Genomic DNA, 24,282 nt, shown 5'->3' with positions numbered 1-24,282 from the left:
TCAGGAAAAGTACTGGTCTATATGCCAACGTCCCTGCTCCCTCTCCGTAAATTAGGGAAACGGGGAACCCAGACACATCCCACATGAAGGACCCCTGTTCCTTAGAAACTCAGGCTCCACACTGGCTTCTCCCCTTGAATGGTGTCTTCAGTATTGTTTTCTTCCCTTTCCCCAAACCCCAATAAAACACACCAACTGCTTCAGAGTATTTCTGGGTTGGGTTTTTTTTGTGGGTCTTCTTTTGTTTTTTATTTCAAACTGAAAAAGTCCCCTGGGCTCTGTGGAGCTCCCCACGCTCATGGCCCCCTTCTCCCACGCTCACTGCCCTTCTTCCCGCAGCAAATCTATTTCAAGGACAGCACTTTTTTTTTTTTAATGAATAATTGAGTTCTCAGCTTGCTCTGCAGAACCAGAGGAGCTGTCTGCATCTTTCATATTTAGATGGTCAGTTTCTTTTATCTGACACCAGGTCCCCAGCCACATCCAAGCAAACAAGGCATTCTTCTACAGAGCTGAATTAGAGCCTCTCATCTTTTGTCCATTTTACTTCCTCCTCCTCACACCCACCCACCAGCCACATGGTTAAGGAGGATAGTCAAGAATGTTTTTATCAACTCCAAGCCCTAATTCATATCCCCCCAAATCTCCCACTCCACCCTCCCAACCCCCCACCCCAACCCCAGGATTTCACCGAGATGTCTCCCAACAATTATTTGGAGAAAAAGGAAAAACAAAAAAGGTTCAAGGTCTTGGTGCTCAGCCCAAGGGGCTCCATGCGCTGGGACACCGACGGGCAGGGGCTTCTGCCTCTCCAGCCCGCACCCGAGCCACCTCCTGACCCCTGGCTGCAAAAGCAGGGAGGGGCAGGAGCCAGCACAGGACCCAGGGGGGCAGCGTCTCAGGATCTGGCGGAGCCCCGGGCAGCATCATTCAACTTGGCCACTGCAGACGAACACAGAAGAAAAAGAAAACACTGTCAAGCAGTAAGGGAAAGAACCCTAAGTTCCACCCCAGTCTCTACCCCATCACTCTTCCACACTTAACAATCATTAGGGCTACCTGGCACATGTCTCAATCCTATCCAGCGAGTTGTTTAAAAAAAAAAAAAAAAGAATTTCAGTCTTTTCCTGTCTTCAAAACAAAATGTTCTCTGTCTTTTTGGAGATACCCATGAAAACAAAAACAAAAACAAATTCTTTAGACAAGATCAAAATAACTGGAGGTTTTCAGGGGTGTAAGCTGCCTGGCTCAGAGCAGGCTTGGTTTCAGAGGCATGGCCAGAGCCACTTGCAGCAGCAGAGACGGACTGGGGGCACACAGTGATCGGGTGGTAACTGCACGGAGGTCAGGGCCAGACAGCACACATGTTGTTCTGAGTGGACTTAATAATCTAGGTTTAATCAAAGCAATTTGGATTTGGATTTTGAAATGACCCTTCTTTGCCATGGAAGCTATGTACTTCACGCTGTGGAAACAGGTGGCATATACAGAACGTAGCTTGCTTCTTTGTTTTCTTAGCCTTGAAGATGACCAGGTGGAGAGAGAGACCAACAGTTTTTCTGATTTCCCTATTTCTTCTATTCCTTCCTAAAAACCAGACTCACTGTGGCCTCAGTCTTGAGGAGTCATACTGACCGACAGAGAAAGCAGCTCAGACAGAAAAGAAAATACAAAATTTGAGAAGATCGGAGGTGAAGAAAACGTACAAAATTATATATATATTTATATATATAATAACATGACATATCTATGTACAACATGTCTGGGACAGTTGAGGAAACTATACAAGGATGTTCAGCATTTTCCCCTTCCCACATGGACTTTAGACTAAGGAAGACAGCATGAGGAAATGGAGCAAGAAACACAAAAATTATATACAATTACAAGTGACAGCCAAGGAGTTTGGGGGCCAGGGAATCACAGGATCCTGCTCTCTCCACTCCCTCCTCACCAACTTTTTCCTATCCAATCTGAATGATGGCCTGAAAAGTGAATGGCTGGTCAGGAAAGAAGTAGAGACACACCCTAAACCACCCCCCGCAACGTGCATTAGCAAGTTCATCAGTCGTCCTCATCAGGCCAGGTGTGTGGTACATCAGAACTGGTGAGCTGAGAGGGCAAGAGAGGATTATAGAATCTTCCCCTCCTGAACGGCTAGTTCGCACCCTGCTCTCTCTGTGATAACTAGCAGGCTGCTGCATTCAGGCCAAGCCAGTGATAACTAGACTGATGATGCTGGCCACCTGCAGCCCCGTTCCCCCACCTGGTTCACGATCAGCATTGCTACTTCTCAGAGCACAGGAGCTGGGTTACTGGGCTCTAGGAAGGCAGAGATTTCTCAGTGCTCCTTCTCCTTCTCCCTAACCGCCTTCCCCAGCTTCCTCCAAGGTGACTCATCTCCTGAGAACCTGCTGCTCCAGCCCTGCAGTAGCACGAAGCCCTGGAGGCTCGCTCAGTTCATCCCTTTTCTTCTTGTCTCCCTAACAATACACCTGGCAGCTGATAACATCTGAAATATGGGACTCCAAATGTGCATGACTGAGCATGTTTCTTCAGGCCCACAGCTTGGCTGCCAGAGCAGCTTTTTAGCAGCAAGGGCCCAGATTGTAGGAAAGCAGGTGAGGGCAGAGGCAAGAGCTTTCACGGCTAGCTTCTTAGAATTTTTTTTCTTGACCCTCAAGACCATGATACTTATGAGGCCCTCTTGCCTGAATTTATAACCCCCAAACCTCAACTTCTCTCCCCGTGTAGTCTTCAAATAGTTCCCCTCTGTAGGCTCACCTATGGGCCTTCCTCACTTTTGGCTTTACAATGAACAGCAGTTTTTTTCAGGATTTTAGAATCAGAATCAATCTTATCTATATTCAACTGTTTTACAGAGGCGGAAATAGAAATCCAGAGAGGTTAAATGCCTTGACCAAGGTTACATGTCAATTCTGCCTAGACTGAGTGGGACTAGAACCCAGATACCTTGACTCTTAACCCAGTGTTCTTTCCACTATCCCACGATACTTTCAAAAAGCAACATGCTGGAAGAGAGAGAGAAGGTGCCCATTTTATGTGAATTATATCCTCCAATCTTTACATTATTTAAGAACCAGGGCAAACTGTAAAAGACACTGACTGAGTAAAGGAGGTTAAGTGGGCATTATAGTTTTAGGCAAGCAAATCAGTTTTTCCTTTTGAGGCTTCTCTACACCTGCCATAATGGAAACATGAAGCAGTAGCAGCCCAAGGGACAAAACATTTAAAGCACAGAAAACAGATCCCATTCAATCTATCTTTCCCAACCATGTCAGGTTAGCCTTGGGATGTTAAACCTGTCATATTATTCCCAAGGCCTAGCCTAACCAATTTTGGGATATTCTCTTCCAAAAGGAGAAGTCACATCTCCCCAGTTTTTTGTACAAAAGAAAAAGAGTTTGCAGCATTATCCAATCCTAGTCTCCTATTTCTGAGCCCCTACCTGGGCTACATGAGGGTGTGGAAATCTCAATTTATCCAAAGAAATGAACTCAGAGCCTCTCTTCAGCCCACATTACCTTCTCAGCAGCCCCCAGGAGAATCACAGTCATTTCTGGCTAGCAAGCTGAGAAGATATAACTAGGTGCCCATTCCATCCCTGCCTATGATATACAAAAGTCCAGTGGGTGAGGAAGGGGAGCAGAAGGGGGCCCCGGTTACCCCGCAAGCTTGCTGGTGACGAGTGAGGACTTTCTCTGGGGCAGATCCTGTGGGGTGGGGATGTGGTCACCAGTCACCAGGTTCTTGTCTGGTCCTGCACTTGGCAGCTGCTTATTCTTCATCTTGGCTTTGGCCATGTTGTAGTCTCCTGAGTCAAAGTACTTTTGCTAAGAGATAAGAGGGAGGTTTAGGTGAGTGAGGAGCTCTGGTCTTCCTCAAAAACAAGGAGACTCACATCCACTATAAACCTTCATCCACGCTCAGACCTTTCAAGTCTCTTCTGGATTAGTCTCATGCATACAGAGCTTAGCATTAATTACATTTACTTACGTCTTCTCCCCAGTGTGTTCTGACTTTTTCAGGTATGGAAGCAGTTTCCCAACTAGGGTGTTATTTTTGGAGTTAAGAGATAGCTCCTACATCCTCTGTACCCACATCTTTTGTAGCCCCATGAGTACAGGATGGTTCAACCAAATTACTGACTTTATTCACTAAGGCTTATAAGGACCTATTAGCCTCCAATGGGCTTGGTGCTGGGGAAACAGAAATGAATAAGATACAGAGAAGGGTCGATCCGGGGCTATCAGCAGGAGATCAACCTCAAGCTAACAACCTCAAAATTAAAAAATATTCTCTCAGACTATGAATAGAAACTGGGCTTGTTCATGAGAATGTACTTTCCTCTAACTGCAAGCACTCCCACACACGTTCCATGGCTCTGACAGCCTGCCCACGCCTGCCTTGCTTACAGCAAGGTAAACTGCAAATCAGCATCACATCATCATCTGTGACTAAGACTCAGTAACCGGGATTCTCCACAGGAATCTGCTTCCCTCTCCATTTCATCCACATAGAGAAACACACTCCAGGTTAATGACATACAATCCCTCAGTCAGCTTTCAGTACCTCTGAGGACTGAGAAACCTGATCAGGAGCTAGATGGCTATGAAGGTAAGACTCTGCCTTGGGAGAAGGACCATTCTGGACAGGAAAAATAAGTCTCTTCAGGGAGCATAGGTAGTAGTTGGTGCTAACTTCAAGGGTCTAAAGACATCTACTATTCAAGTTGAGGAAATCTGTAGGACAGATGGGCTGATCTTTTTCTGAAATGACACACCCCAAAATTTAGCTCTAATCCTAAATGTGCAATCCTAAAACTCCCACCATCCAAACAGGCAAATGTCTGGTGGCTGTCAGCATTCCAGACTCTAACATCCTTTCCTCACTCCCCCAACCCCATACCCAAATGCCCCTACATTAAGCCTTAATATCCTACGTGGGAAATCAGAAGATAACTGATACCATTTCAGGGATTTACAATATTTGCCTTGCTTTTTACAAGTTTCTAATTTTTCTCTACTACTGCCCCACAACAAAACCTTCATATTGGTGTTCAGCAGAACTTCCACAGATCTCATCCCTAAGGCCCCCTTTGGCTCCGAAGTAAGAGATTGTGCCCCGTACCCCTTTCTGGAGTCTCTTCATGAGGAAGTCGGAGCCTCCAGGCTTTTGTCCTAGGCTTGGATATTTGGCCTTTAGCTTTGCCTCCTCGGCTCTCTCAGGGAGCATACCTTCTTTCTCCTGTGTGTCCTGGAGGAAACAAACGGGCCAACAAAATTAAACAATAAGAAGCAACTGCTTCTAATATCTGATAACTTTTACACTATTACCTTTTCCTGGAGGTCTACCTGTTAGTAAACATGCTATTTCCACTCTGTTCTTAAATAAAGCTAGACCTTTGTTCAGATCCCTAAAGCTCAAGATGACTGTACTGTGAGAAGAAAAGATAACTTGCTTCTCACACGAAACCCAGGGAACCACCCCAGTGACCTGTGAGTGACCTATACCTAAACCTAAACACAATACTTCACTCAAAGAGCAAGCGATATCTCACTTAGAACAGAAGCTAGGAAAAACAGTGAAAAGAGCTAACAGGGCTTCTGGTGATACAAAATTAGTACGAAAGTTTCCTAGCTGTCCCTAAAACACAGTACAGGTCAAATGGGAAATCAAGGGGGATAACTGCTGAGATGTACCCTCCTAAGCTAGTCAGCAGATAAGTCTCTCTACGGAGGAGGCTAGCTATGTAGCCATCTCCAGACATCTCCACCTTAGTAATGGGACAGCATTGCTTCCATAAACACTGTAGTAGGAAGGTGACAGGTAAACAAGAGATTAAAATGACACTTTTTAACCTCAAGAAAATTAAGGTACAGTAGGTTCACTAGTATTTACCTACCAGCTTTGCCAAAAAATCAACACCTTCCCTAGTGACGGAAGTTTGGGGAACATGCCAAGAGCTCAATTAGCTTGTGGGGGCTCTTACTGTTGCTGTTACTCCCTGCTTGCTTTTTGTAGGCCCTGCAGCACTTTTCTTTACTGACTTTTTAAAAAAGGACATGAAGCCAATTTGTGGCTCTTTTTAGTGGAATTACATTCCCTTCCCTTGAAAACCTGGCACAGACATAACACCGGGTGTATTTCATGAACCCGAATCCAGTACTAAATGTTATAAGTCAAATACAAACCCCCAAAGAGGGTGGCGTGTTTTCATCACAGAATTGCGGGTTAACTAAGTCTCACTACCTTGGAAGTCTGGGGGGAATATGGTGGCGTCTTTCTTGTCACGACTCTGTCGGCGTCTTTTCTAGGTTTAACCTCCATTATTCTGTTTGGAGCTCTAGTCCTCTTCAATTTTGTAAGGTCCTCTTTGAAGGTGGGCAACAGACCATCTCCAGCGGTCAAAACAGGTCTCTCTGAGAAAGTTGCCGCCTTAAACTAGCCATGATAATAATTACTCTTCTCCCTTCCCCCAGTGCTGGTCCTTTTTAAACGTCTTTACCTCTACTTGTATCTTTCTGGGGATTTAGAATGCAAGCCCCAGCCTAGTGGTTGGGTCATTTTACCCCTACTAACCAGTAACACACATCTCATCCCGGGACCACCAACCCCTTTCATTCACCAGTCTTTCTAAACACCCGCCCCGCACCCAGGCTCGGCCAATTATAGCACAACTTCAATGAGTTGAGCGGTAGGTCTACTGGCCAATCAAGAAGAGAACCGCATTGATTGACAATCCACCCAGCTAACCAGCGCCAAAGCAGCCCTCCGTACTGAAGCTCACCCTGCATGACGCAAGAAGTGGCCAACCCCTGCAGAGCCCGAGACCATGGCGACCAATCCGCACTGGTGGGAGACCGTCTCCCGCCCCATCACGGTCGCCCCCAGCTCGCCCACCGCACCCCCTCCATTTCACCTGCTTCTCCTCGCCGGTCTCCTCCGCAGGGTTCTCCTCCTCTTGTTTCTGGGACATGGCGGGACCGGGACTGTGGAGTGTAGGGGACCCAGGAAGTCACCCGGAGAAGGGAAGGGGGAGGGGAAACGGGACAACCTGCGCTGCTTCTTCGGCTCCTGTCACTAGGGTTGCTCAGTCAAAATGGCGGCTCTTGCCTGTGACGTTGCGGCCGCCCCTTCCTATGGGAGCCAATGGGAGCGGGGTAGCTAGGGCAATGACGTAACGACCTACCAATAGTTGCTGGCTAAATGTGGGTTCTATAGAGGCGACGGGCAAGCTGGAAGGCCAACCTGGAAAGAGAGTGACCCACAAGGACCAATTGGAAGCCCTTGGGGGATGTGAGGGGGTGGTGCTGGTAGCTCTGGCATTTTGCTCCTTTGATGGGGTCAGACTTCCTTCGGCTCCACCGCCCCGCGCCCAGGAGGCTTTGCTGAGCTTCAAATTGGAGAGCGAAATGATGGAAACCTTTTATTTCCAGGTGAAGAGGATTAAGCTTTACGCAGTGTTAGCAGAAAATTATCAATCACCAGAAAATAATTAAGAGGTCAGACACACTATTCCAATGTGTCACTTGGGGTCTGGAATGGAGAGACTGAGTCATCTTGCGGAACACAAATGGCTTACGTTTCATGATTTAACTCATGTACAGTTTTTTACTTGTTCACAGTCATCCCATGGAGACTTGAGCTCTTTGAAACAGTACAGGTCTAGGTACCTGGTAAACATTTAGTAAATACTTGCTAACGTATCCTGAGTCACAGTTCAACAATATTTTTTGAGCGTCTATTTGAAGACGGTACTGTTTTAGTTTTAAAGGGGATACATATGTAGTAAGGCAGTCTCTGCCATAGAAAGTTTAGTGGGCTTGTAAAGTTTAGTGGGCTTGTGGGGAGGGTTTTCACAGTGTGCCAGGTGTACCTTAAATCCTCAAGATTAAATAGACATGTCTTCCTAGAGTGTTAGTCAAAAAGCACTACATTTTTATATTAAAACAGTCTAATACTAATAACACTGAAAAATTCATATTAAATTTTAATTTTCCAGGCAGCCTGTTGTGACAGATAGCCTTGGGGCTGTTCATTTTCCTGTATAATTAGGTACACTTCTAATGGAAAAGTTTGAGAAGCATAGAATACACAGATTATTATCATACAAGGCAAAATCTGGTCAGCATTGAAGTAAAAGTATTAATAAAGTGGTATAGGGGTTCAAATGAAGGTTCATATTCAGTTTAGGGTCCCCCCCACAAAAATAGACTTTGTGATGGAGGTGGGTATTTGAAATCAGCTTTAAAGAATTTAGGAGTTTGCCAGGTAAAGGTGAAGGAAGGGTATTCTAGGTGATGGGGTCAGCATGAAGGCTAGAAAAATACAACTGAGTCCAGAACATGGAGGACTCTGAATGCCAGGATAAGGAACTAGTGAATAATTTAGTTATCCACGGGAGACATTTAAGGATTTTAGGCCAGAGAGTGGCAGATCAGAACTGTTCATTAGGAAGATTAATCTAGTGGTAATGAATAAAAATCATTCAGAATTCCAAGCAGAAAGATAGTGAGGGTGGACAGTCTAGCCAGGAGTCCACTGCAATACTCTGGGTAGGAGATAATTAGGATTTAAACTAGAAACGTGATAGTTTAGAATGGAAAACAGTGAACCTAATTGAGTCTGTGGCAATGTAATCTACTAGATTAGCAGCTGACTGAATATAGGGAATGAGGAGACCATGTGCCTCAAGGTGACTATTTGTAGAAACAAATTCAAGAAGAGGAGTCGATTTGGAAATGGAATTGGAAGCAGACAGAAAATGAGGTGTTCAGTTTTGAAATCATTGACTTTTTAAAAGCCAGTGAGCCATTTGGTGGAGATATCCAGGCAATGAAGATTTAGGTTAGACCTCTGAGATCTCCATAGCTGAAATTTTAGCGTTCTAGGAAATATAGATCTGCAGTTTGGAATAAAAGTAGTAGCCAAATATGAATGAAATTTGGACTTCTTCACATAATTATAAGTAAAGTTGTGGAATTAGATGGGATCAACAAAGGAGAAAGTAGAAAAAAAAAAAAAGAAGTCCCAAGACAGAAACCTGGGGAAAAGTTGGCAAGGGACACAGAGACAAATGATCAGAGTGGTAAGAAGAGAGAAGTAACAGAGAAGTTAAAGTTGAAGGGGGCAAAAGCTAATTGCAAGTGGTTAAAGAGTGAAGAGGTGATAGCAATATTTAACAATAAAGCAAAGAAAGGAATGAGGACAATGAACAGAAGAGGAAGCAGCAGAGGACTTTCTTTTTTTGGAGAGTAGGAAAGATTTAAGCAAGTTTTAGAAAAGGGGAAGGGCTAATTGAGAGAAAAACTAAAAATATAATTAACTACTTTAAAGAGGAGATAAATAATTAAAGTCTCATAGAAAACAAACTTACGGTTACCTAAGAGGAAAGAGGGGGGAGGGATAAATTAGGAGTTTGGGACTAACATATACACACTACTATGTACAAAATAGATAATCAACAAGGACCTACTGTATAGCACAGGGAACTATACTCAATAGTTTGTAATAACCTATAAGGGAAAAGAATCTGAAAAAGAATATATATATATATATATATATATATATACACACACACACACACACACACACACACACATGCATAACTGAATCACTCTGCTGTATACCTGAAACTAACACAACATGGTAAATCAACTATACTTCAATTTAAAAAAAAAAGTCTCAGAGGAGATCATTAGATCAGGAGAGAGAGAGGCAGACAGGTTGGCTTTGGCCACTGAAAAGGAAGAACGGGAAGGGAAATGTACACAGAGATTCTGAGGTGGCTAAACATTTAGAGAAGTCATATTGAATGGACTTGCTTTTCTGAGGTTAATCTTTTGAGAATAAAAAGGATGATGGGTGGGATAGAGGATCTAGGAAAAATGGGGTAGAAACTCTGCCATAGAAAATGGCAATGATGCAAAACAGCAAGAAAGATCTACCTGAGATTAGATAAGAGTGAATGTGTAGTAGTCCTAATCAGCATGGCTTTGTGACTTTGGTCAGTAATTCCTGGCTGCCTTGGGATGGAGAAAACAGACAGCCTGAGTTAATTAACCAGGACAAAGGACTGGTAAAGAAGGAACAGTGGAGGGAGGACAATGAGGAAGTCTAGAATGGTTTGCCAGTTTGTTAAAATAGCTGACTGTGGCATCTAGGCTCTTTAGGAAAGACAGAATGAGATTGATGAACTGGGAGGAGTAGAAAAGAGTTGAAGAACTGGTTATGAGACAGATGAAGCTCAGATTTGGTGGGAATGACTGAGAGGCAGAGGAATAGGAAGTTGCAGTGAGAGGGAAATTTCAGTTTGTATCTGGGAAGGTGGAGACATTGTAGGTTATGGTGAGCTCTAGCCTATAATAATTATAATTGGTGCCAGATATGGCTATAGTAGTCACTGTTGATACAATCAAGCAAATGTGAAGTCACAAAATTTGAAGTTCCAGAGCATGATAGGGAAGGTGGTTAGGACAGGGTGTCTGCGACCCATATGTTGGAATGAGCTATAGGTCACCAACACGTGTATTTAAGTATATAAGGTACCACATTGTGTGGAAGTAACTATAATATTAGGTAATGTATGACACTTACCAAATGAGTTGTATTTATAAGTGTTTCAAAGATCATTTCTGGCTGAGCTGGCCAAGGAATGTTTTAGATGTTAGAGAACCTAAACTGGGACTATGAGGATGAGTAGGAAAATTGGAGATTAGCAGGAGGGAGGAGGAAAGGAAGACAGTTTAGAGGACCACTCTATCTTATAAAAGTTTAGAGGGTGACTGACCCCTGACTGAGGAGAAAGTATCTATAGCAAGAGTTTCTAGAGGGAGTGAGATCCTGCTAGCCCAGCAAGACTCCCCTTTCATCCAACAAATTTCATTGAGCACTCATTACGTGTTATGTATTGTGCTGGGCATGTTACCGAACAAAACTTGGGTCTGCTGTGCTTGGGATGCACAGCACAGCCTATATACTGACACTGGGTTGTGATGAAGAAAAGTACAGTGTTTATTGCAGTGCACCACACAGGAGAATGTGTAGTTAGTGTTCAAAGGACCCAAACCTCCCTACCCCCCATGGCTTTCAGAGAAGAGTTTTAATGCCAGTGTGAGGGAGAGGGTCATAGGTTGTGTGATCAGCTCCTACACAATTCTCTAATTGGTGATGGTGAGGTAACATGGTGATGTTTTGTGAATCTCAGTCATCAACCTTCTGGTTCCAACTGGTCTGGGGTCTGTGTGCTGGTGGTCAGCATGCAGTTAACTTTCTCTGCCTGGTGGGGATTTTAATATCTGAAAAAGAACTCAAGGATATGGCTCAGGATATTATCTACAGCCCTTGAGGAGGAACTAAAGGTCCTTGACTTTATGGCTAAACTATTATTTTGTCTTGCTTGACTGATTTCCTTTGTTTCTGCATTTCTCACTTTTCTTGATTAAATTTGCTCTTTGGAACTTGGGGAAGGCCTAGGAGGCTAAAGCTTTTCTATAAACAAGAGGTGAGGGACACAGTGGGATCTGTCCCTGAGAAGGCCCTGCAAGTTCCTGCTCGATTTCAGGCACCATGGATGGATGCAAAGATAAAGGTCAGTCCCTGCCTTCAAGCTGTTCACAGATGACTAAGAAGATAAGAGATGAAGATGGTTTATACCGGCGAAGACTATTAAAAGCAGTTTCTTGGAGGAGATGACATTTAAGGAAGTATAGGAATACTCAAGGTAAAAAAAAAGGGAGTGTGGAGAAGACCTTTTCAAGCAGAAGGAGCCTCATGTGAAAAGACATAGAGCCATAAGAAACTCCATGTTCTGGATCCTTGGTTCTCAGACTCGGTTGATTAGAAGTTCCCAGATAACTTTATAAAAATACAGATTTCCTCAGCCCTCTTTCACCCCAGTTGAATCAGCATCTCTGGGCTGGGGCCTGGAAATCTATACTTTTAAAAAGCTCCCTAAGGAGAGACTGCAAATAAGGCTGATTTGGAACCCCTGTGGAGCAGCAAGACATGACACTGTTCAGGTTACTGGGGTCCTGGGAAGACTTGTAAGTCATGCTAAAGTGTTGGGGTTTCATGAAGCCAAAGGGGGAACCTCTGATTTCAAGCAGGGAAATGGTATTGTTAGACTTGGGATTTGGAAAGATATAACTGTGGTAGTGTTGCAGCAAGAAGAGAAATGAGACTTTTCTGATAAACAAAGAAAACAAGAGGGGACTTTCCTGGTGGTCCAGTGGTTGAGAATCTGCCTTCCAGTGCAGGGGACACGGGTTCGATCCCTGGCCTGGGAACTAAGATCCCACATGCCACGGAGCAACTAAGCCCGTGTGCCGCAACTACTGAGCCTGCTTGCTCTGGATCCTGCGTGCCACAACAAAGAGCCCGTGCGCCGTAACTAAGACCCGATGCAGCCAGATTAATTAATTAATTAATTAAAAAAAAAAAAAGAAAACAAGGGAACAGTGAACAGGCTAGAGAAGAAACAAACTGGCCTGAGTCAATCACTCCTAGTTTTATTTTAACTGTTACTAATCTATAGTGTCTGTAACTAGATTTGTACTTCATGAAGCTAACCTATCACTCCTTAACACTATGTGAATTACACCCTGCACTCCCCTGTAGCAAATCACTCCTTGTAGCATTTGCATTTCAGAAAGAAGGTTGCAGGCGGATAACCCAGAGACAAACGGACCCAATTACCGGGCTTGCCTGAGCCAGCTGTGACTGTTTTGAACTAACTCAGGAAGAAGAATACAAGAGCTTCATTACTAGAGCCTTATCACCTACCATAGACTATGAGCCTTGGCTATATAACCTCTCTCAGTTCCCCAGGGAGGGGGGCACAGTTCTTGAGGCGCTAGCCTGATCTGTCTTCCCTTTGCATGGCAGAGGAATAAAGCCTTCAAAGCCTTACCCTTCAAAATCTCTACCTCCGTATTTCTGTTCAGCGTCGGTGCACAGAGAGCCAAGGTTTTTTGACAACAGTAGCCATGTGGAGACTGGACTGAAATGGAGAGGGAGACTCCAGGATTGCAGTAATCCAGGCAAGACTTGAAAGGCCTGATCAAAGGCAGGGCCGTGTGAATGAAGAGAAGCTGAAGAGACAAATGATATTGGATGTAGGGAATGAAGGTGACGGAGAATTAAGGATGAATCCCAAATTCCTGAGTAAATGGTGGTGCCATTTACCAAAAAGCAAATACAGGGAGAAGAGCAGATTGGAGGGGGGAAAGTGAGGAGAGAAGAGGACCTGAACTTCTTGTTTATTCCTAGTCTGTTGGTCTTTTTTCTTGTTTATGTTTGAATTTTTCAGGGGAAGACCTAAATCTTTTCAGAGTATGAGAGATGAGATATCTTGGAATAACACTGTAAAATTCATCAGTGCTTAAGCAAGGTTCTACAGAAGAATGGAATATAAAAAGAATATAAAAAGTGAAACTGGGGACTTCCCTGGTGGTCCACTGGATAAGACTCCGTGCTTCCAATGCAGGGGCATGGGTTCCATCCCTCGTCGATCCCTGGTTGGGGAACTAAGATCCCACATGCCGCACAGCGTGGCCAGAAAACTGCAGAAATATCTGGGTTTAAGACACATGCCATTAGCAGTCTCTGATGGGCCAGACTTAGAATACCAGGGAATTAACCAAGCTCAATCCTCTCCTTGTCTCTTTTAGAAATGTGTACTCTTAGGGCTGGCCTTAAGTGTAGCCTAAGAAAAGTAGCTAAATGATCAGAATAACACAGTGTTAAAGATAATTTTCAAAAAAGTAAAATCATAACTCATACAAATGAGGGAACTAGTAAGATGTTAAACTGGTTCAAAAGAGAATCTGAAGACAGACACATATATAGGCAATTAAGAATGCTGAAATTGCTAATAGATATAAAATTTGCCAATATCTACAGGGCATAAAATATTATGTTTGGAGTTATCTTTTTCACAGGGTGGAAATTGTATCTCACTGGCCAAAATTCATTTGTCTCTCTATGTATAAGAATCATTTGCACTGCCATCAGTTTTCTCAATTTACAAATTGTAAAGTAGTTCAAAGACAATGAAAGCCATAGATCGATTATGCCAAAGACTCCTCTCTAGACAATACCCAATAATGTTTTTTCCCATTTCAAAGTTTTAAAAATGATTTCCCCCCTGAGAACAGAAAAGCCTCTCTTATCATAAATATCTCACCTCTGCCGTACACTGCATTGAAGTGGAAGCAGCAGCAGGACACCAATTAGGAGAGATGACAGTGGTTTGGACTAGGAGGTAGTAGCTACAGAGAAGGTTGAAAATGGCTGGATGTGGAGTTTTGAAGGTACAACCAACAGAATTTGCTGTTATGAGAATCCAGGATAACTTCAAAGCTTTTGGCCTGAGCAGCTAGGTGAATGATGGCACCATTTACTAATATGGGGAAATATGAAAGTAGGAGGTTTAGGAGAAGAAATATAGATTTTGTTTTGGACACATTATGTTCTCTAAAGACATCATTTAAAATGTGGTATTTCTTTTTTTTTTAAGAGGTTTTTTTTTAATATCCACATTGCTTTATTTATTTATTTTTTGACACACTGGTGAGGAGAGCACTTTTGTTTTGGAGGCATCATACGGACTGTGGAACTTCCCCGACCAGGGATTGAACCCATGGCCCCTGCAGTGGAAGCATGGAGTCTCAACCACTGGACCACCAGGGAAGTCCAAAAATGTGGTATTTCTATACAGTGTAATATTATTTGCCAATAAAAATAAATGAAGCACTGATACATACTACAACATGGATGAACCTTGAAAACATTATGCTAAGTGAAAGAAGCAGTCACAAAAGACACATATTGTATGATTCCATTTATATGAAATGTCCAGAATAGGCAAATCTGCAGAGACAGAAAGTACATTAGTGTTTGCCTAGGACTGAGGGAAATGGGGAATGACTGCTAATGGGTATGTGTTTTTTTCTAGGGTGATGACATGTTCTAAAATTGATTGTGGTGATAGCATGATGCTGTGAATATACTAAAAAACCATCAAATTATTCACTTTAAGTAGGTATGTTATATGGTATGTGCATTTTATATCAATAAAGCTGTTATAAAAATAGTTATAAGGGGCTTCCCTGGTGGCACAGTGGTTGAGAGTCCGCCTGCCGATGCAGGGGACACGGGTTCGTGCCCCGGTCCGGGAAGATCCCACATGCCGTGGAGCGGCTGGGCCCGTGAGCCATGGCCGCTGAGCCTGCGCGTCCGGGGCCTGTGATCTGCAACGGGAGAGGCCGCAACAGTAAGAGGCCCAAGTACCGCAAAAAAAAAAAAAAAAGGTTTCAAAATATGTAGTTATCAAAACATTATGAAGCTATTTTAATAAAGGATTTTAACCTGCTAAAAATAAAAGGAAAATTAAGTGGTCAAGTGTGCTAATCCTTCTCTGTTAACCACAGGAAACCTGCCTATTCAGACTGTCTATGTCAATGCACCATAACCAACGTAGAACAGTTTGCTAATAGCAAGCAAATAGCTTCTTCTTTTTTTTCTTTTTGCGGGCCTCTCACTGTTGTGGCCTCTCCCGTTGCAGAGCACAGGCTCCGGACGCGCAGGCTCAGCGGTCATGGCTCACAGGCCGAGCCGCTCCGCAGCATGTGGGATCTTCCCGGACCGGGTCACGAGCCCGTGTCCCCTGCATCGGCAGGCGGACTCTCAACCACTGCGCCACTAGGGAAGCTCGCAAATAGCTTCTTGATTGCTGGGCTCCCATAAAGCAATCATTCTTAACGTGTGTGTGTGTGTGTGTGTGTTTGTGTGTGTGTGTGTGTGTGTGTGTGTGAAGGATTGGATTATGATTAGCTTTAGTATACACAGCCACCAGTTTTCCAAAGTATGGAAAATCTGATCTTTGAGAATCTAATACAAGCTGTGTTTCTTCTCTCCTCAAAGTGCATGTATACACACATGCATACATGCAAAAATATTGTACATATTTTCAGGGTGTACAGAGACCCACTGAAGCCCACCAGAGAAGTTGTTTCCATAAATTAAAGCATTGTCACAGGAATTTACAGTGACCTTCATTTATTCAGATTTGTGTTCAGTTATGTGCCCCAAATTTATGATTTGACAATTTAAAAGCTCTGTAGTATGGTTGGTGGGAGTGTAAATTGGTACAACCATACTTGGGAAAACTGGTGGCACTATATACTAAAGCTAAATGTAATTGAAACCCTATAGTCCAACAATTCCACTCCTAGGTACATATATCCAACTGAAATGCATTCTCATGTTCACCAAAACAAGTATTCACAGCAGCTCTATTTATAATTGCTCCAAACTAGAACAACCCAAATGTTCAAAATAAAATAATCAACCGTCACAAAAAAATACATATTGGATGATTTCATTTATATAACGTTCAAAAGCAAAACCAATCTATTGTATTAAAAGTCAGGATTGTAGTTAGCTTGAAGGAGGGATATAGTGACTGGGAGAGGGCATGAAGGGGGCTTTTGGTGAGCTGGTAATGTTTTGTTTCTTGACTGGGGTGCTGGTTACATAGGAATGCTCACTATTCATTACTGAGTCATACATTTTTATTTATTTTGATTTAAGCAATTTTCTCTGGTTATGATTCCATAAAAAGTTTTAAAAGGTATCTAATGTGAAGAGTAAGATGGAGGAGAGAAATGAAAGACTGAATTAGGTCATCTAATTTTTAAAACATGAACATTTTAAAATAAAAAGTGTTTGTTCAGTCTTTTAAATGTTCATAATGTTAAGAATCTAGTCAACTATTCTGTGACCTTCTCTAGTCTTCCCCTCTTTGATCATAAACATCTCTTCCTCCCTGCTCTCAGATGAAAGGAATCCAATTTAGTTTAATATAAATCAGTTTAAACTAAGTTATCTAAGACCCTTCTGGCCTCCACTTGGGAGTTCAAGAAAGGCTGGGGTGACAGAGCTAGGGGAAAAAGTTTTTTTAAAAAATTATTATTAAGGCTAACCCATAAGTATTTTGAGGTGTTGTATTATGGCTTTAAATGTCCAGAAATCTTTGGAGAAGTACTCATCTTTAGATTGGGAGTGGGATCTCAGCATCTCTGAAATATATGAGAAAAACTTTGGCTTTGAACTTCTTCCCATCAAATCAGGAGAATAACATACATCTATTGGGCTTGCATATGGGGCAGAAACATGGCGATTTGGTCAAGCAGTCCTTCTGACGGGGCAGAAGCCTCTAGATTCCTAGCTGAGTTTCTAAAGTAAGTTCAGATAAAATATGCTATTATTCTTGGGGATGTTCACTTAGTTGAGAAAAACAAAGTGGTGGGCAGAGTACTGATATTCAGGGAACAAAAATCTACACAAAACATCTATCTGAAGAGTTCTTATGGAGTATTTGCTCCCCACCTTCCACCCAAATTGAATCTACTTTTTTACAATCTGGAATGTAAAGAAAAACTAACAGCAGTGAGTGGGGCTGCTAGAAAAAGATTTCTGCCAGGAAGTGACCCTTGCTTTTCTGACTTGCATTCCGTAGAATTTTATTGCTTTCTGGGAGGGATGGCTCCCTTTCTCACTTATCAATAAGAAGTCATGTCTAGTCTGTCTCTTTCCAAATTATGTACACACCTGGAACTCACTGAGGAGAAAAGGAAGGCAGACCAAGGCCTTGAGAAGAACTGGGGACACAGGAACAAAGATTCATGTACACATGTAATAGGTAATAGGAAAATATAAAAAATCCATTCTACTTAACTTATTTCAGCATTAAAGCAATTATTTTTATTCTTTAGGGAGTAAAACACATTCTTAGAAATTATATGAATATATAATCTGTGCATTTTAGCTGTATGGAAAAGGTAAAGAACATTTAAAAAATCTTTCAATTAGAATTCTCCTTATAGTTTTGTTAAAAATTTTTTAAATTAATTTATTTACTTTTGGCTGTGTTGGGTCTTCGTTTCTGTGCGAGGGCTTTCTCTAGTTGGGGCAAACGGGGGCCACTCTTCATTGCGGTATGCGGGCCTCTCACTATCGCAGCCTCTCTTGTTGCAGAGCACAGGCTCCAGACGCGCAGGCTCAGTAGTTGTTGCTCACAGGCCTAGCTGCTCCGCGGCATGTGGGATCTTCCCAGACCAGGGCTCAAACCCGTGTCCCCTGCATTGGCAGGCAGATTCTCAACCACTGCGCCACCAGGGAAGCCCAGTTTTGTTAAAATTTGATATCAGAAAACACTCATGCAAGAAGTGAGTACAGTGAAATATTTAAAGTGTTGGGGACTTCCCTGGTGGTCCAGTGGTTAAGATTCTGCACTCCCAATGCAGGAGGCCTGGGTTCGATCCCTGGTCAGGGAACTAGATTTTGCATGCCGCAACTAAAAATCCCTCATCTGGCATGCTACAATGAACACCCGGCACAGCCAAATAAATAAATACATATTTAAAAAAATAAAAAATAAAATAGTATTGTAAAACAAAAACAAAAAAACACCCAGCAATCTAGAATTCTATATCCAGTAAAATTACCCTTCAAAAGCGAAGGATAAATACTTTCTCAGATAAAAACTGAGGGAATTTATGTCCAGCACACTTGCCCTGTAAGAAGTGTTAAAAGAAGTTAAGGGAGAAGGAAAATGATATGCCAGAAAAGTTTTATATAAGAAAAGCATCAGAGAAGGAATAAATGAAGGTAAACAAAAACAGATAATTTGCTAGTTCCAAAAACCCTTCTTTAGTCTACAACTTGAATATACTCTCTTAGAACAATCTCTTTTGAGAGATAGATATGTGAAAAGCACACACATTCATGAAATTCTAGCACATAACAAATTACTTTGTACATTCTGTATTTTGTTTCCCTAGCCCAGCATAGTCTTGGCTCTTCCTTTTCAACCTGAGAAGATTCTTCAAGATTGAGCTTAAATGAAGGCAGGAGAGAGTAGTGGTTAAAAGCCTGTGTTTGAACTCAAGCTCTGCACAGTGTCCTTAGGTAAGTCTCACTACCTCTCTGAATTTTCTTTAAAATAATCTTCTATGGTTTTTTAGTGTTGAGGACTAAATGAGAAAATATATGAAGTGGTTAGAATAGTACCTCACAAGAAAAGTACTCAATACATGAAAGCCACTATAATAAATAACCTCTTCTAAGTCTTTCCTAGTGTTCCCAGGAAGAATGCTACTTCTTTGTGCTTCTAAAAATTAAGTTTGGGCTTCCCTGGTAGCGCAGTGGTTGAGAGTCCGCCTGCTGATGCAGGGGACACAGGTTCGTGCCCCGGTCTGGGAAGATCCCACATGCCGTGGAGTGGCTGGGCCCGTGAGCCATGGCCGCTGAGCCTGCGCGTCTGGAGCATGTGCTCCGCAACGGGAGAGGCCACAACAGTGAGAGGCCTGCGTACCGCAAAAAAAAAAAAAAAAAAAAAATTAAGTTTCTACTTCAACATGAGTATTTATCACAAAGTATCTTATCTGCCCACTTAAATGTGAGTTCTTGGGGGCCGAAATTGTGTCCTACACAATTTTTTATTGTCACACCTAGCAAGTGCCATTTAATTTGTAAGTACTCAATATTTTTTTGGATGAATGAATTATAGGCAATAAAATATAAAGCAGTGTTCCCAAATTTTAACGTGTAAGCTTTTAGAGACTATGTTTAAAATGCAGCTTCCTAAGCCCCCAACCCCAGAGACTGATTTACTAGGAACCTGTATTTTGGCAAAGTACTCACCCCCACAAAGGTTATTTTGATGCACCACATTTTGAGAAACATTGTTACAAAGGATGACTTATGGGAAAACAATACTTTTTCTGAAATAAAAATAACAAGTATAAACAATCCTAGTAAATACATTTCTTATTGTCCTTTATGCTGTAGACATTATAAAAGAAGTGAAGAACAATAAGCCAATTACAAGCTCAATTATCTTTCTTTTCATACATTGTTAACTCTGTTATAGTTAGGTATGTTACCTACACTTGCAACCTAAGACTTTCAGCTCTTCAGTAAGTTCAGGTGTCACGTGCAAGTAGTTATTAATAGGATAGAATATACTCATTATTTTCATGGTAATAACGGTGTAATTGGGTAACTTATTTTGCTCGAGATGGAGACACTATTCAGACTTTACATTAGCTGGTGTTCGGGTTAGACTTAACATGCCCTGCCCTCCAGTATATATATGTTACAATTGTAATATTTGTGTATGCCTAATTTTCCACACAGGATGAAACAGAGGCTAGTATCCTAGTGTAAACCGGGAGTGTTACTGGCCTTGTGTGAAAAGTTCTCATTTCCAGTTAAAATAACTGAAGTTGTAAAACTGCACAGAGATACCAGAGACAATAATTGATCTTTATTATACAGAAATGTGAAGGCCATATGCATTAAATGAAAAGGTGTTTTGCAATGAACATTATGCAGATTCAAACTGAAGACATCTTCATCTTATTGAGATACAATATAAAAATAAACACTGACCAAGAGTTGCTAGAAAGAACTCAACTTCTACTCTCCCAATCAAGCTGAAACTTTCCACAGGAAAACCTGGTTTCAATTCATGCTGAATTGTTTTCATATGGAAAGAAAAAACTAAGTCAGGTAGAGGCAACCAGGGACTGGTTTTTATACTTTTAGAGAGCCAGACTGAAGCTCTACTCAGTTTCACATTTAAGAATTTGTTTCACTTTAAAATTTATATCTCTAGTCACCTAAGTGATACCTAAAAGTGAAAAAAGAAAGTTAATTGAGTTGGGAATTTTGTGGAGCTAGACAGGTTTAGGGGAGAAGATGAAAGTTACAATCATTCATTTAATTACTTCTGATCAGGAAGATTTGATGTCAGGTCTGGATCGTCTGTATTAGACCTTTGATAGCCCGTTTCTCTGTAGCTGTCAAGAGGCAAGATCCATTAAAAGTATCAGCATAACAAATGCTTGACATTAGCACAGTTTGGTGCCTGTCCTCTTTATATTCCCAAATACTGGACTTTATATCAGGATGCTTTTAAGATCAAATTGCCCTTCTAAACAGGATTTTTCTTAATAAGCTTCTGTTTGCATTCACTACTGAATTAAAAAATGTTTTAGCGATTTGGTTAGACAGATGGTTGTGTTGAGACAAGACTAATGACTAGAAGGGTATCTGTGGATTAAATATAGATAAAACTACCTCCAGAACCCTTAAATATAGACAGAATCTATCAATTTATGTAGGAAGCCAAAATAGGGAACAAGAAGATCTAGAGTTTAGATATATTGTCTGGACTGAGGATGCTGCTTTCTGCAATTGAAATTTACAACTCCCTAAATTCAATCAGAGTAGGGACATTTAAAGTAGTCAGGAGGAATCAGGATAGTCATGTGCTAAAGAGAGGAAATTCTGATGCCACCTCCCTTTGCAAATTGTATTGCTGACTGCTTGAAGGAGGTGGTTGAGAGATACATTTTTTTCATTTAGACTTCTGTTCTAATGAATGATGGAGTAGGATAATGCTGAGAGAGAGTAGAGAATATATTTCTGGTTCTAGGACTGTGAGAACCAGGTAATCACATTTGGAATATTCTCATTAGGTTAGAAAAGGAAAAATGAGAAAACCACTAGCGGGACACGCATTTATATCCCAGAGACCATATGCTCCAAAAATTAGTTTTGTTTCCATTGCCCCTTATTCAAAGAGATGGTTACTTCAACAAGCTACATTACTTAGCAGAGCCTGAGAGACAGACTGAAAACATATATTTAAAATGGAAAATAAAATTTTAAAAATATGATAAATGGTTTGCTCTACATCTCATTCACATTCTGTGGCTAGAGAAATCCAAATCTCACTTAGATATTCCTGCTAATGCAAAAGCACACTAGATGGAAGTAAACCAAGAAATGAGAGAAAATGTTTATTTATTGGGTGTGTGTTGGTTCACCCAGTTTATTCACCTATGGAGTGGAAGTATAGGGAAAAATAAAGTCTGCTTATAAGAGTCAAGGTCTATACAGGAGCCTTGAAGTTGCTCTCCCCAAATAACGAGTTTGATTCAAGAGAAGGAAAAAACACGATGGAAAACATCTCATCACACAAAGCTTGCTGATGGTGTCTCTGACAGTCACTGGCCAGTAAGGGAAAAGGAGAAACCCACCTGCTGGCTTTAGGATTTATTGAAGGCTGCCAGCACAGCCCAGATCATCTCTGTGGCACTGTGCTTTGTCCCCTCTATCTCAGGGTCCAGTTCCACTAGGTCCTTGGCCCGATTCATTGCCACATCATACTTGTCATCTGTCAGAGAGGAGAAGACATTCTCTAGCACGTCAGAGGAGTGGGCTAGCACCAGTAGTGCTAGTGTTCGCTTGTCCATACGCTGAGGGTCATTTACCCACCGCTCTAGGACACTGTCTTGAAGCTTTTTCACTAGTCGCTGCTTCTCTGTTGTATTGGTCACTGGGTGAGTAGTCATGTCAAATAGGAGGAAATTCTGCTTCTCAGTGGTTAGAATACCCTTCTCTACTAGGTTCTTTGCAATTCTCTCTCTTACATTTCTCAGCTGGTACTGTAATTTGAAAGGGTTCCAGGTCTCACCTATGGGAAAAATAAATAGAAGGCTTGAACAACATTATAAACCAACTAGACCTAAGAAGACATCTATAGAATATTCTACCCTATAACAGTAGAATGTACATTCTTCTTAAGTGCACATGAAACATTCTCCAGGATAGACCATATGCCAGGCCATAAAACAAACCTTAATAAATTTAAAAGGACTGAAAACATACAAAGTATGCTATCCAATCACAATGGAATTAAACTAGAAATTAGTAACAGAAGGAAATTTGGGAAATTAAAAAATATGTGGAAATTACGCAACACAATCTGAAATAACCAATGAGTCAAAGAAGAAATCACAAGGAAAATTTAAAAAATACTTTTGAGTTGAATGAAAGAAACCCCACAACATACCAGAACTTATGGGATGCAGCTTAAAGCAGTACGAAGAGGGAAATTTATGATCCAAATGCTATATTAGAAAAGGAGATGTCAAATCAATAACCTAACATTCTATCTTAAAAAACTAGAAAAAGAAGATCATACTAAACCCAAAGCAAGCAGGAGAAAGTAAATAATAAAGATTAGAGAGGAAACAGAGAAAATCAAATCAAAACTTGGTTCAATGAAAAGATAAAAAAAAGGACAAACCTAGAGTGACTAAGGAAAAAAGAGAGAAGACTCAAAATTACTAAAATTAGGAATGAAAGAGGAGACATCACTACTGACCTTACAAAAATAAAAAGAATTATAAGGAAATACTATGAAAAACAGGATGCCAACAAATTAGACAACCTAGAAGAATGGACAAATTCTTTGAAATACAGAAATTACCTAAACCAACTCAACAAGAAAGAGAGAGTTTGAATATAAAACAAGTAAATAGATTGAATAGTAACTTTAAAACTTCCCACAAAGAAAAGTGTGGTCAAGATGGCTTTACTGGTAATTCTACCAAACGTTAATGAAGAATTAATGCCAATCCTTCACAAATGCTTAAAAAAAAAGAAGACAGACTTCACAAGAAAACTATAGACCAATATCCCTTATGAATATAGGTACAAAAATGCTCAACAAAATACTATCAAACAAATCTAGCAACATATAATAAACACTATGTAGGGAATTTCCTGGTGGTCCAGTGGTTAGGACTCTGTGCTTTCACTGCCAAGGGTGTGGGTTCAATCCCTGGTCAGGGAACTAGGATCCTGAAAGCTGTGTGGCGAGGCTGAAGGAAAAAACAAACAAAAAACAGAAAAAATGGGACTTCCCTGGTGGCGCAGTGGTTAAGAATCCGCCTGCCAATGCAGGGGACACAGGTTCATGCCCTGGTCTGGGAAAATCCCACATGTTGTGGAGCAACTAAGCCTGTGTGCCGCAACTACTGAGCCTGCACTCTAGAGCCTGCGAGCCACAACTACTGAGCCCGTGTGCCACAACTATTGAAGCCCGTGGGCCTAGAGCCCATGCTCCACAAGAGAAGCCACTGCAATGAGAAGCTCGTGTGCCACAACGAAGAGTAGCCCCCACTCCACAACTAAAGAAAGCCTGTGTGCAGCAATGAAGACCAAATGCAGCCAAAAATAAAATAAATAAAAAAATTAAAAAAAATTTTTAATTAAAAAAAGAAAACAAATAGCAAAATGGCAGAATTGACTGTCTCCTTATCAGTAATTACTTTAAATGTAAATGGATTAAACTACTTAATAATAAGAAAAAATTGGCAGAATGGGTTAAAAAATATAATC

The 24,282-nt window shown here is 41.5% G+C and overlaps 2 protein-coding genes across 8 annotated transcripts in view; both read right to left on the bottom strand.

Moving 5' to 3' along the window:
* Positions 1-205: 205 nt before the first annotated feature.
* On the bottom strand, positions 206-7,135 carry ENSA (endosulfine alpha). Of its 4 annotated transcripts, none has more exons than XM_089916231.1 (4): positions 6,941-7,135; positions 5,149-5,274; positions 1,060-3,851; positions 206-942 (listed from the first exon to the last, which is right to left on the bottom strand). In XM_089916231.1, the coding sequence occupies exons 1-3, from the start codon at positions 6,995-6,997 to the stop codon at positions 3,681-3,683; spliced, it is 354 nt and encodes a 117-aa protein (XP_089772357.1). In that variant the 5' UTR covers positions 6,998-7,135; the 3' UTR covers positions 206-942; positions 1,060-3,680. The 4 variants fall into 4 exon arrangements, with proteins under 4 accessions (XP_089772357.1, XP_022419899.1, XP_089772350.1 ...); XM_022564191.3 differs by having other exon boundaries at positions 3,685-3,851; positions 6,941-7,133; XM_089916224.1 differs by lacking the exon at positions 6,941-7,135 and adding an exon at positions 6,271-6,642 and having other exon boundaries at positions 3,685-3,851.
* A 7,407-nt stretch (positions 7,136-14,542) lies between these two features.
* The window catches only part of GOLPH3L (golgi phosphoprotein 3 like), a 42,971-nt gene continuing 33,231 nt past the window's right edge, over positions 14,543-24,282 (bottom strand). For all 4 annotated transcript variants that reach the window (XM_022564228.2, XM_022564230.2, XM_089916181.1 and 1 more), the window contains one exon: positions 14,543-22,570. In XM_022564228.2, the coding sequence (XP_022419936.1) occupies positions 22,143-22,570 (428 nt within the window). In that variant the 3' untranslated portion in view covers positions 14,543-22,142. The remainder of the gene's footprint in view (positions 22,571-24,282) is intronic.

Source organism: Delphinapterus leucas, chromosome 1 (assembly GCF_059928025.1).
Source record: "Delphinapterus leucas isolate spDelLeu-1000000601 "Yukka" chromosome 1, BTC_Dleu_Yukka2, whole genome shotgun sequence".
NCBI lineage: Eukaryota > Metazoa > Chordata > Mammalia > Artiodactyla > Monodontidae > Delphinapterus > Delphinapterus leucas.
Note: the sequence above shows the minus strand (reverse complement) of the source record. Positions and strands in the feature narration are given on the sequence as shown.